The sequence below is a fragment of the Symphodus melops genome (genome assembly GCF_947650265.1).
Source record: "Symphodus melops genome assembly, chromosome: 10".
In the NCBI taxonomy this organism is placed as follows: Eukaryota; Metazoa; Chordata; class Actinopteri; order Labriformes; family Labridae; genus Symphodus; species Symphodus melops.
The window spans coordinates 21,952,436-21,966,313 of record NC_136700.1 but is presented as its reverse complement, the minus strand read 5'-3'; the positions used below and the strand labels follow the sequence as shown (position 1 = coordinate 21,966,313).

The 13,878-nt window shown below is 40.0% G+C and overlaps 1 protein-coding gene across 2 annotated transcripts; it reads left to right on the top strand.

Annotated features, from left to right (window-relative positions):
* The first annotated feature begins 1,668 nt into the window (after nt 1–1,668).
* Nucleotides 1,669–13,757, top strand: zbtb44 (zinc finger and BTB domain containing 44). 2 transcript variants are annotated; one of them, XM_079354560.1, is made up of 6 exons: nt 1,669–2,039; nt 4,308–5,407; nt 5,951–6,035; nt 6,743–6,894; nt 7,020–7,320; nt 10,744–13,757. In XM_079354560.1, exons 2-6 carry the CDS (start codon nt 4,345–4,347, stop codon nt 11,147–11,149), a joined length of 2,007 nt encoding a protein of 668 aa, XP_079210686.1. In that variant the 5' UTR covers nt 1,669–2,039; nt 4,308–4,344; the 3' UTR covers nt 11,150–13,757. The 2 variants fall into 2 exon arrangements, with proteins under 2 accessions (XP_079210686.1, XP_079210687.1); XM_079354561.1 differs by having other exon boundaries at nt 7,020–7,103; nt 10,744–10,891.
* Nucleotides 13,758–13,878: the final 121 nt, after the last annotated feature.

Below are 13,878 nucleotides of genomic sequence, written 5' to 3'. Positions count from 1 at the left end.
GTTAAGAACTTCCGTTTAACATTTCTTCTTATCAACCGACAGACCTTGGTTGATGTCAAACCACACCAGGTAATAAGTAAGTTGCCCTCTAAATATAATTCAATTAGTAGGGCATTTTATCAAATGTATTTTGTATTGTAAAAGGTGGCAGAGGACTGGAATTAGGCTAGTATGAGACATTTTCTATTTGGTATTGGAGCGCTTGACTTTTAGATCAATTGTAAAAAAAAGTCCTTGCTATTTATAAACCATATTAAGGCAATTTGTGTTTTTTTAGAGCCAGCTTGTGACTATGGTCAGCTTTAAAAGAAAGCCATTAATTTCTAAAATGTTTCCGGGATAAGGCAATTTCAGTGGAGCCTCTAATATGATCCTAAAAAGTCAAATTTCAAGATTAAGGCCTCCCTGGTTTTTAAACTGGGCTTTCGGCACAGCTAAGATGTCAAGCTGTTAATGGGTTTTTCCAACCTCAACCATAATCCTTTTTCTCAAAACGTTCTGTGCACTTGTTCCATGTGGCACAAGTAACAGTGGCAGGGTGCAGAGGAGCGAGGTCACTCTCACACACACCTCTGGGCAAGGTGAGGAGCTCTTTTGCTCTCCTCTGTTTTTGTTCTCTCTTTTCTCTTTTCACAATTATTGATACTCTTGCACATATAGGTTGTTGGTTTTTTTTGTTTTAGTTCAGGCTGGAGATATCTGAAGATTTTTTTGAAGGTTAGTTTTAGAAGGTAGTCTTAGGGGGAGGTGTCGAGAGCAACGACCCATTGTGAGGTTGGCTCAACACCTTCCTTTCTTTTGTTCTTTTAAAGCCAGTGTCTCCAGTCCCTTTAGTCTCATGTGTTTTGTTATAAATATTTATTTTTCATTTTCCTTCAAATTAAGCTTGGTGTTAAAATATATAGGCCTGTCTGTGTGGCGTCAAACATGTTCTGGTTTTCTTTGTTTTGAGTCTTATCTAGTTTTCTGGTGAAGGAGGTCATAACAGCAACCGGGAGATCATGAAATTGTCAACGGATACTGAGGAAAATCGTTTTTATTCACATTATTAGGATAGCTAGTATTATGTTTGCTCATAACATATCTAATATTGGTTGAATTGAAGAGGTCCCAAGATTGAGACTTTTGTAACCCTAATTATTGTCTGTCTCAATGAAAGTCTACACCTGTTGAACGGATATTTCTATTATCAAGACCTGATTCAAACGACTGAAGAACTGTGCTAAACACGCTTACCACGTTTCTTACCAGCATGCACAGGTCTTAATGCAAAGCAAAGGACAAGTACAAGGACTGGGTTTTCTTTTCATCAAAGTTAAATGACTGAATGAATGAATGAATTAGATAATTGTCTGTAATCATCTTAAACAGTAACTGCACACATCTGACTTGTAAAGGCAAAATGATCTCAGAATCAACTGATACAAAATTATTTGATAACTGTAAGTTAGAACATAATAGATTTGCATAAGACTATATGAACACGTACAAATTGAGGCCTACACAATAAGTCATGATGTATAATAATGTTTAAAAGTAGCGTAGGTAATTATATGATGCACAAAGACACGTGTAACAGCGTGTATCATATTTGTGCATGCAATAATTAAATTATCAGGTCAATATTAGGTCATAAGAACTGTGTGTAAGATACATAGTGAATATGAAGTGAATGCATTCAGTGCGAAATCGTGAGCAGTGTCAGAGTTGTCGCTTCCTGTTTCTCACTGTGCAGCACGGTGACAGATGCGCGTTGCATTGTGGGGATACAAACACAGCGCAGAAAGGACAGCGGGAAGCACAAAGGCATGAAAACAGCCCCCCGAAAACTTTAAACTTCAGCGTGTTGTGATGTGAATTCACGAGAAGGTGAATTAAACAGTGTCTTTTGCGGCTGGCAGGCTGACAGCTGCCCGAGTGAGAGGAATGTGAGTGTTGGGAGTGAAGCGGCAGGGCGCACCGCTGTCTCCGACTATCGCTCCTTTCAGCTGTTTGCATCCAGAGAGGCCCAGCCTTTATCTCGGGCCTCATCCAAAAAGGTAAATCCCCTCTGCACTGTTTTTCTTAAATGGCGGTAACTCCATTGAACACACTTGGAAGCCGCTATATAGCATCCTGCAGGAGGAGAAAACTAACTAACAGAACTGTGTTGGCTTGGCTATGGCTAGCTTTGTGGCTAACGATCGTTAGCTTACGTGCGGCTGCTGCGTAAAGATTGTTGGTTACCTGAAGTGAAACCGGGAATATGTCTTATCCGGCTTCAAAATAGAAAGCGTAATTTACTGTTTATATGTTCTTGCCGGTGTATATTGTGGGTCTTGCATTTTTAGATTACAATTACCATTAAATAAGAACGGAGAAGCACTTTTTATAATGTCACCCGAAAAAAACAAAAAAACAAAATACATATCTGTCACTATTCGGGCATTCTGTTGACAACTAATAATACTAATAATAGCTACATCAGTTCATTGCACCCGGTATAACAGAGTCTCATTTTAAATGTGTTATGTTCTCTAAAACCTGATGCTTATTTATTTTTATTTAATCTGTTGAACACTTGTTGTATTTTACTTTGGTAACAAAGCGGATGTCACTTCCTTGCTTTGCTTGATATATGAGCGTCACACTGTTAGCTATATTAAGCTAAACTGTAATGTTTGTTCAAAACGTTGTTGTTCAGCATCTCACTCCGCAGATATAAACACACGTGCTTTACACGTAAATGCACACGTGCAGTCTTTATAGACTAAGTGTTGGGCCTGCACATTAACTGGGTGATGTAAACAGAGTGAAAGCACCAGGCTGAAGGCGACGCCTACTCTGCCTGACCGCCATCCTCATTGTTTTGGTTGGGAATTTGACTGCTTGTTTTTGCTGTTTACATAGCAATTTATTAATCAGTAATTATTATACAGGGTTTAACATATTTTTTTATAATCGATAACATTCAAGTCAAATCTGTTGAATCTGACGCCAGAAACAATTCAAACAAGAACAAAGAGTTTAGAGAACCTGAACAATATTCAAGTTATTACCTCTCCTTGTAAGTTTGTACTCAATATAACATATGTTTTCTCAGTTTGCGAGATGAATAAAGGATTGATTGATTATCTGACTATGATTGCTTTAACTTTTCACTAAGGTGGATTTAATCAGTAATCTCTCTGTTAGATTCACATGAAGTTAAGCATTAGAAGTAAAGATTCATAAAACAATACAACAATCTGAAGCTTTATTATAAGCCATTATACTGATGTGCAACACAACAATTCAAAATGAAGTTGGCACTGTCTGAGTTAACTGTATACCATCTATATTAACAATATAAACAGTAAAAAGTAGTGTCATCAGTGAGTTAGATATTCATTTAGAGAGGAAAAACAAAATTAAAGTTTTTTTTTTCCTTATTTTGATTTTTTTTTTTTCTTACCGAAATGTGACTTTTTGGTTCGAGCCGTTTGTGTATATCCGTTCTGTAGAAATATTATTAGTTCCATAAGTTATTTTATTATTAGTTTTTTCAGCTTTAATCTCTAATCTTTATGTTTTGTCAAGATCACTTTGATTATATTTTGATTATAGAGTTCCTGCACCTAAATTAATAAAGGAGTCATTTTTGCCTTGGATTGCCTTTGGATTTAAACTCTCTGTTTAAATAGGCACTCTCCTGTTGCACCTCTACAGCCTACGACTATAATTCACTTAGCCTTTACTGGGCCAACATAGCCCAAGAGTATTTTCCTTTTTTTGTGTGTGTGTGTGTGTGTGTGTGTGTGAGTGTGAGTGTGAGAGAGAAGAAGGGGAGCGCACTCTCCCTGCGAGAGCCCCTTCACTCGAGCTTTTGTTTGATGGAAAATCTCATGCCTCAGAAAATCCACATGTCTCACAGACAGCTGCCGAGCATCCTGTAGTGCATTGGCCTCCACATGGGTCTGGCTCGCTTCGCTGCGCATCTGCTTTGATTGTCGTTACATAACTTGGCATTTTGTCCCAGCTCTCACCCCCCCTCACCTTGCCTTTCCCTCAGAGAGCACCTTAGTATTTCCCCCTGCTTACACCCACTGTTTCCACAATGTACTCCAGTCATTTCATCCAGTACTACTCAAGTGATATTTGACATCTCATTTCAGTTTTGTGTCTAATGGAGTGGTTCAGCAAGAGTACACTGTGACAACTGTTTAAATTGATCAAATTATTTCCAATCATTTCTAAAATTGAATCTTGAAGTCTTATAAAACTGTTAATATGGTTTAACTTTTGCAAACCAAAGTGATCTATTTTTTTTTTCCCTCATCTCTCCGCAGGACTCATTTCCTGAACACATTCAGACACTGACTCAGCATGGGGGTGAAAACCTTCACTCACAGCTCAACCTCACACAGCCAGGAGATGCTGGAGAAGCTCAACGCTCTACGCAATGAAGGCCACTTATGTGATGTCACCATTCGTGTCCAGGACAAGCTTTTTCTGGCCCACAAAGTGGTCCTAGCCTGCTGCAGTGAATTTTTCCGCTCCAAGCTGGTGGGCCGGCCTGAGGAGGAGGACAAATTTGTGTTGGACCTTCATCATGTGACCGTTAGTGGCTTCGCTCCACTGCTGGAATATGCCTACACGTCAACTCTCTCCATCAGTACGGAGAACATCATTGACGTTCTGGCAGCTGCAAGTTACATGCAGATGTTTGCTGTGGCGAGCACATGTTCAGAGTTCATGAAGTCCAGCATTCTGTGGAGCCCGGGTAACAACAATAACAACAACTTGACGGCAGATAAACCACATGAATCAGCACCAGAGAGCGCCTCGTCAAACTGTGCTTTGACGCCTTTGGATGGCAGCGTGTCGCCAGTTTCTTCTGACTGCAGCATCATGGAGAGAAATGTCCCCGTATGCCGCGAATCGCGACGGAAACGCAAAACCTTTGTTACAATGGCGTCGCCCGAGAGTCCGCTTAAATGCACTACACAGATGGTCACCACCTCTCCTCAGATCCCCAACCCCTCGCCCTCATTCTCAGACAGCACAGCCCAGCCGGTGGAATCATCTCTGGCCTTCCCCTGGACTTTTCCTTTTGGTATTGATCGAAGGTTCCACTCAGACAAATCAAAACTCCCGGAGAGTCCTCGATGTCTGGAGCAGGGCACCCCAGGGACCTCGGAGGTTGTAGTTGGCCGGAGGCTAAGTGACTTTCTAACCTGTGAAAGCTCCAAGGTGGTGTCGTCGCCAGTGCCGGCAGAAGAGGAAGACGTGAGGGTGAAGGTGGAGCGTCTTAGTGATGAGGAAGTCCAGGAGGCTTCCTCACAGCCAGTCAGTGCCTCCCAAAGCTCGCTGAGTGACCAGCAGACAGTGCCAGGAAGTGAACAGGTCCAGGAGGAGCTTCTCATCAGTCCTCAGTCCTCCTCTATAGGTACTGCTATTCTCCCTAATTAACTGAGTCACAGTTGCCATTTTAGAATAAAAATGTCATAGTAGTGGTCAGATTAATGAGCTGTATAGGTGCAGGAACAAATTAGCCTGAAGATCCATTTCCTTACCATATTAGCGTGTAAGAGTTACTGAACCCATCAACGATATAAAGAGGCTGCGTCCTGACCCAGTTAACTGTTGCTTAAATAGCATGCAACTAGAGCTGCATTCCACCTACAAGCTTTTTATTTGTATTTGTCTCAGTGGAAAGTTTTATTGTCTGGTGTCCCGAATGTTGTTTCAAAGCCTTTTCTGCTGTAAATAAAAAGAAAATGGAAAATCCCATCATTTTTTCCTAAACTCATTAGGAGCACAGTGAAATGAAATCCAGCAGCTTTACTCTTAAAATTTAGGATTAACCGTCAAAGTCCTTGATTATGTTGGTGTAAGCATTTCAAGTTGATATGCTGTTGACTTTGTTTATTTTTTCAGAAATTCAGCAGAAAGCGAGCATGAAATAAAATCGTTTTCTTCCCGTCTCCAGGGTCAATGGATGAGGGAGTGTCTGAGGGCTTGCCGTCAATGCAGAACTCCTCTACCACTGGAGGACATGCAGAAGATGATGAAAGGTATCACAATTTGTTACAACTTGCATCGAGGCGAGTCACAGGCAGTAAAGAATATATAGACAGAATCCACAAAACATGCTGTCCAACCCACACCTGTTTAGGTTGTTAATTAAGACGTCATATTGAAATGGCAAAGACATGATGCAGTGTCATATAAAGAATTGTAAATGCTTCAGGCCACGTCTTAAATGTTACGAGCAAGCCAACGTGGCATTTTTCTGGAATTTTATGAACGTCGAATACAAAAAATTCTGACACATCTAAGAAGTGGAGCAAAGGAGTTCCTTTAATGAAATGTCAAAAAAAGAGGTTTCTTAAAAAAGCTTCAACCAAAAAATGCTGTTGTATTTCTTGTCTTACATAGACTATCCATTATGTTCCAGTTTCTGAAGAGAAAATAGTTATTTTTTAAATATATTTTTAATTGTATGTTTTTCCTTTGACACAATTACAACAATCTAGCAATCTAAAGTTGCCAATTTTCAGTAGTTTTTTGTTCCAAATACTTATTGTTTCCTTAACGGACATTAAAACTCAGGTCCATCAGTTAGTTATGCTAGACATAGCTTTACAGGCTAGTTTTCATTGGCAACAGTATCCATGACAAATCCCTGCCTTGTTTCCTGTTTTCAGAACTATATGTGCAGAAGAAGCACAAAATAGAGTGCTTGAATATTTCTTTGACCTTTGCTCTATGTGTTTCTCAGGTTAGAAGGTATTCAGTATCCATACCACCTCTATATCAGCCCTTCAGCCAGGCCCGGCACCAACGGCCCTGACAGACCGTTCCAATGTCCCACCTGCGGGGTCAGATTCACGCGTATTCAAAACCTGAAACAGCATATGCTCATTCACTCCGGTATGTGAAATTAGGAATATAAAAATCCTTGAACGTTATTTAAATAAAATTAAAAAGTTTTATTTTAATAGCACATAAACATAGTGAGCGTTCAGACATTTTGAAACTCTCCTTTCCTTTTGCAGGCATTAAGCCTTTCCAGTGTGACCGCTGTGGGAAAAAATTCACACGGGCCTACTCCCTAAAGATGCATCGGCTGAAGCACGAAGGTAAACGCTGTTTCCGGTGCCAGATTTGTAGCGCCACATTCACGTCCTTCGGTGAATATAAGCACCACATGAGGGTCTCCCGACACATAATCCGCAAGCCGCGGATTTACGAGTGCAAAACGTGCGGCGCCATGTTCACCAACTCTGGCAATTTAATTGTACACCTGAGGAGTCTGAACCATGAGGCATCCGAACTAGCAAACTACTTCCAGAGCAGGTGAGGAGTCTTGGGGTGCTGACCCCCATCATTTACTCAGATCCCACCTGGATCAGAAAATACGACCAATTAGATTCTAATACCTGAGGTTCATTTGATCGAGTTTGTCATGTCTTTGTTCTGTAGGACTGTGTTTCAAGTAAAATCTGATTTCAATGGTCAGATAACTGAAGTATTTGTCTGCTACCTTTAGTGGGAATTTTTCATTTCACCTATTTAAAGGAATAGTTTTACATTTCGGGAAATATCCTTTTTACCTGTTTATACAAACCTGAAACAACATTGGTTAGCTTAGCTTGATATTCAAAATCCGAAACAGCTCGACAAGCCACCATTACAGCGATGGCGTCTCACTTCAGCAACTGTGGGTTTCTTATTTACTTATTTACTTTCTGTAAATCTACATTTTACAGCTGTGGAGCTCTCAGCAGCTCAAACAGTTATGACAAAGTTGAACTATGTGACACTTTACATGCATTCACTGACTGTGCAAAGGGCTAAGGTATTCCTCAGAGGAGAAACATGAAGAAACATAAAAACATGAAGTACAGAAGCTGCGCTGGATGAGGTTTGTGCAAGGTAGTGAAGAGTGCAAATGCCAGGGAGTATGAAATGGCAGTGTAAACAGAATACTTTTCAGTGTGTCATAAGACCGGAGTGAGAAACATCTAGTTTGGCTCAGTCCAAATGAACAGCCTTATCTCACCCTAAAGTAAAACCTTTTCTTGATTTGGACCAATCTCCAGAGGACCAGCAAAGATTTCAAGAAGTTCAACCAAATTAGATGTTATTGTTTAGGATGATATTTAAAGTCAAAGTCCTTGTGTAGCTGCTTCCCTGAGCTCCCCAGAATCAGAAAATAAAAAGACAACATGGTGGTAGTTTGGAACGGTTCAGTTTTGCACCATCTCAACGGACCAACACTTATATGTGTGAACTTTGTCGTTAGTCGGCGGCAACAAAATCCGCTAGATTCTCCTTTATTTTAATCTCAAACAAAGAGGTAGTGATACCAGTAGCAAAAGACAATGGCAGACTGATAAACCTGCTAAAAAGCAGCTGACAGTATCAACATCAAAATTGGATGAAATTGTAAATTTGATCTGTTTAAAAACAAAACAAAAAGGATGTCATTGTTGTCCATATTGCCACGTCTCTCTAGCTAAGAAGTGCTGCAGCTATTAACTCTGAAATCACAAATCTGCTCTTTTAGTCTTCAGGTGTTTTAGTTTAAGTATCAGGATTCATATTGTGCTAAGCTCAAATCTGAATCTTGGAGAAAACAGTGAATAAGCATATTTCCCAAAGCTGTGAACTACTCCTTTAAAGTTCATTATTAGAATGGGAAGGACATCTCGCCTCTGGTTGAATAAACTGGAGGATGAGGAGGGGAATACAGACTAAAGTTTTCAGAATAATCTTCCGATATTAGACCCGACTGTGTAGTTTTCTCAAACAGCTGAAATCATTTCAGAGTTTGAAAACCCTCATTTATTCTCCCACTCTTTTACAGTGTTGCTCTTCAAAAGCATTAGGTCATGCAAAAAAGCTGCAGAACAAAACTTTAATCATTTTGTCATCACTTTTTGTATCGACCTGAATGACTTGTCCTTAACCAAACAGAGTGGGTTGGTTGTTTTCTATCAGCAGCTCAGCCCACAAAGCCTCATGAAAAACAGAACACAGTGTCTTTCTAAAGTAGAAGAGTGTTTTTATTTCCCAGACTTTTCCACTTCTTAATCAACTCAAGCCCTCACAGGTCGGCAGGGCTCAAACGGGCCATTGACTCCTCAAGAGTTTTATAGTAGGTCTTCGCCTGAGATCATAACAGTGTGGAAAATTCTCTGGCAATCCAGTCAGACTCTTAACTCCCATCCTCAGTCTTCACATAAAAAGAGATGTTAACTACACTGTATGTTTTTTTTTTCTTTTAAGTTGCTGATTTGCATTCCAGTTTGTCAGATTCAGCTGTCGTCTGTCCCACAACAATTTACCAAAGCAGATACTTGAAGCTATTTGTACTTTTAATCTGCCGACCACACTTGATCTATAATCTGGGCTCTATGTAGACGTCTTTTGTTGTGCAAGTGAAAAGTGTTTGAACTGTTTTGGAACAACTCTAAGAAAACAACGTGCTAGAAGTACAGTAGCTGCAGCTGGGGCCATTTTTCAGACACTTTCTTAAAATTAACATTGAAAATGCAAAGATTTGATGAAATGAAGGGCTTAAAGGGGCATTGACAAAACAAATGTCAGATGTCTTTGTGGTCACATACACTGCTGTTGAGCGTTTGTGTTGGACAAAAAATACAAATACCGTAAATTCCGGACTATAAGCCGCCACTTTTTTGTCACGTTTTGAACACTGCAGCTTTTACAACGATGCAGCTTATTTATGGATTTTTCTTTGGGGATAATGAGCTTCTGTCGCAAAAACATTTCACCTCGTCACATCGAATCTTAATATCAGTCATTTTGCACTTCATGCACGCACCCTCATAATGGAAAACACACGGAGAAATACATATGATGCAGCTTTCAAGTTAAAGGCGATCGACCCGGCTGTCACAGAAGGAAATAGAGCTGCTGCACGTAAAGTTGACAGCGACAACGAAAAAGAGACTGAGGAAGTGAGTAATGAAGTCATTCTGAGGCAGTGAATGGATGGACTTTTTCTTGTGAAATGTATTACTGTATTACGGTAATCTTTTTCATCAGCCGTGTTACAGACACTGTTGGATAAAGGATTTCCAGTAGGCTAGGCTGCGGATGTTACCGGTAGCCTACGTATTTAATTAAAAGTAAAAAAAAAAGGTTTTTGTGTCACGTCTTTCTGTGTAAATAGCTCTTGTTACAACGTGGACACCTGCGGCTTATCAACAAGTGCGGCCTATATATGTACAAATACATTTATTTACTTATTTTTAGCCGGTGCGGCTTATATCCAGGTGCGCTCAATAGTCCAGAATTTACGGTACATCGATTTTTTTTTTCCCATTTCAGTTTCATTAATCCAGTTCCAAAACTTACATAGACAAACAGAAATGCTCCATATATAACTAATTTAACATGTTGATCTTTACTCACTAAATTGTAGGGTTGCCAAATGACCAGAATTTTAGACTTTGACATAATACTTAATAATAAACTCCTGCAAGCACGTTGTCTAAATGGCACGCAAACATATGCAATGTTTCTGGACAAAAACTTTGTCAATGCATTTGTGCAGTTTAGACAGCGCTGCATGTCTTTGGGTTAAAACATGACTGAAGATCTGATGTCTTTCTTTGAAGCTTTCAGCTCTTTTGAATTCTGTTGAGAGATTTTTAAATGTATCAAGAAGTATTGAAAATCTTGACAACCTTATTCTGCTCATTGTTACAGAATGACTCTAAACCTGTCTTGTTCTTTCCGTCTTTGCAGTGATTTCCTCGTGCCCGACTACCTGAGCCAGGTTCAGGAGGAGGAGGAGGCGGCGCTGGGAGTCCAGTATGAACTAGAGGAATCCCAAGATCACCCTGTCTACCCGGGCAGCACCTCCACCACTGCTGCAGCCACGTCCTCCTCCTCAGTTCAGATGCCTGTAATCTCCCAGGTCTCCTCCTCTACCCAGAATTGTGAGAATTCTTCTGGTTTCCTCTCACCTGAGCCCCTGGAACCCCTGGAAGCCCCGTCCTCCCTCAAGATGGACACCGATGAGGCGGCAGCCATGACAGAGGAGACCAAGATGGACAACAGTGAAGGAGGAAGTTCCCCAGAGGTGTTTGATGAAGAGCGGCAGCCGCAGCATGCTCAAGCTAAGGAGCTGGCTTCCATTACCATCGAGTGATTCAAGCCTTCTACTTCGCCCATCATGTCTTATTTTGCAGTCTTGTCATATGGGAATATGTGTCGACCCGTGGATAAAACGGACAGCTGGGACATGTGTTGAAAGTACCTCCCCATGTGAAGCCTCAATTGAAGTTTGCTGAAGACTTCAGTTGCCTTGAGGATTTTTATCCACATGGAAATCAGATGCAATTTTTAGTTTCAACTAAACCAAATCCAAGAAAGAATTAATTTATTTTTCTTTGCAACAAAAGTAGTATTCCCCATCATTTCTGGTAACAGTTTTCCAGCTTCGAGGAACATCAGATTTAAACATGTCCAACACATCTGGGTCCAGTGTTTCCCGAGAGTATTTTTAAAGGGTACTGTTTAGGAAGGTTGTTTTTTTTTTTTCTTCTTCTTCCCATATGACGTGAATGCAGCACGAGCTGAAGTCTCTTCTGTCTTAGCTACTTTGAGGTCTGTTAAGAACAAACCTCGCCCTACTTTTGGAAAGTGCCTGAGAGTTCCCTTTTTAACAAAGCAGCGCGGAGAGGAAGAGGAGGTCGTGACTTTGCCAACGGTGACAAATTGAGTCTTTGCAAACTGAGTCAAAGAAAAAAAGATGTTATTCATTTGTGGTGATCATGCTAGTTTGTATGGGCAGAGACTGTGTTATTCCTTCAGTGCCGTCGCTATAGGCAAACTGTTCAATGTCAATATTATCTATATTGCAATAGCTTGTACTGTTTTACTATTTGAATGCTGTGTATGTTGTGTGTTGTGAAATCTGATATGTCAGGTGTGTGTGTGCATTTTTTTTTGAATCTATATGAACAGATTACATTTCATTTTTTAAACTGTTAAAAACTTGAAATGATATTGTCAGAGTATTCCCTTGTGCAGTATATCATCCGTTGGGACACATTTCAAGTTATTTTTTAACTTTTTAATGAAACACTGTCGTTAAATCAAACCTTGGATCTCAAAAGATTGAACTCTAGGAGTTTAGAAAACTTTTTTTTTTTTTTTTTTTTGCAAAATCCCTTCAAATGAACGACAAAAACAGGACTGAAATTCATGTCAAACATGACGTTTAAAAATTTGAGTTGCAAGGTTTCCTTATAGCTGCAGTGCTGTATTTCCAAAGGTAAAATAATGTAGCATTTCATCCCAGTTTAATTCAGTCAAAGGTTTGTTTCAGTTTGGAATGGCTTCAGATATTGGTTGTCTTGATTAACCAACAGTTCCACATGCTCTAGGATCTTTGACTGGAGGATTGATGTTTCACCCCTTTGTCTTTTTGAAATTCACTTGTAACTTCTTGGCCAATGAGAACATGAACACGATCAGCGGATGGAGTCATACATCAGCGTAGACTTGCATACGAGCTTCACACCTGATTTGGAGTCAGTGGTGAGAATCCAAGAGTATCAAGTTCTCTGCAAATAGTGTTTATTATTCTTCAACCTTAGTTTTCACAAAGGGGGAGACCTTTATAGCGGATAAAGAAGTCCCCGTCTAGAAAGGCCTGTATGTCTGAAACAGGAAGTGATGCAAACAGAGGATGATGGATTACGAGACCGTCAGGTGTTTGGTGAAAACATTGCTTTAGAAGCAATAGGTGACTGCTTATGTGTGAATGCAAATACTGTGAGCTGAATCATTCTAAATGAATCATAAATTGTGATGTGCTAAGAGCTTGTTATTCACCTTAAACTGCATTTGAAAACGGCTGACTTTATTCCTTTGATTTTCTTCATGTTGCTTTTGGGTCAAATCCTCCTGCGCCTGTTACCTGTGTTGTGCCAACATGTTTGTATTTTTGTACTTGGACATTGTTGTGCCTGTATTTCTGAGAAGATAATGACACCCATGGGGATAATCCATGAGTTGAATGCTACTGACTGTGACTGGGTATCTTGTGCAGTGAACTCTTTTACTTTCTGTCGTCCCCCTGAAAGTAGTACAAACAGACGTAGTTAAAGATGATCACAGCAGGATGTTACACCTCATAAACAGGGTTGATTGTAAATGTAAAGATGAATAATTGCTGTGATGAGGCCATCGGTGTGACCATGTCCTCATCATTGAATTCACTGAGAGCTGTCTTAATTAGAGCCTGACCGATATGTCATCAAAAGATGTTCTCGGCACTTAAATGACTGATTTGTGCAATTTGGCAATTTTTTTCCTTCCAGGACATAATGTGCAGAAAATAATGCGTGGGGTTGTACAACGATGTCTACTGTCTGTAGCGCATGTAACACAGAATGACAGCACAGCAGACAGTGGCCCACGCTGTTATTGGTTAAGAATATTCAATCATATTTTGACGGAGAAACAGTCCTCTGAGAGTCGACAAATTGGCCACAGATGTGCAATAGACGTAGAATGGTCTTCTTTCATTCTTGCTCGGAAATTCACTTTTCATATTTGTTATATGGTAGGTTTGTTATCCTCTAAAATCTTTATCAGTCTCAAAAAAAAACATATCGGTTGGGCTCTGGTCTTAATAGGAGTTTGAATCGGCCTGCAGCGTCCTGTCAGTCACTTTTCCAAAATTGTGCCATCTTGCCCTTTTTATCTAGGGTACTAATCATGCTTTTTCCTAAAGGACCAAATGTTCTCTATCTGATTGGGGATTTGCCATGGCAATCAGTAATTGCACATAATAAAAGTAAGATAATCATTGTAAGTGGTCCATGCTATAAAGCAAAGGGGTCCTGCTGTTATTCACCCCTTAAAACA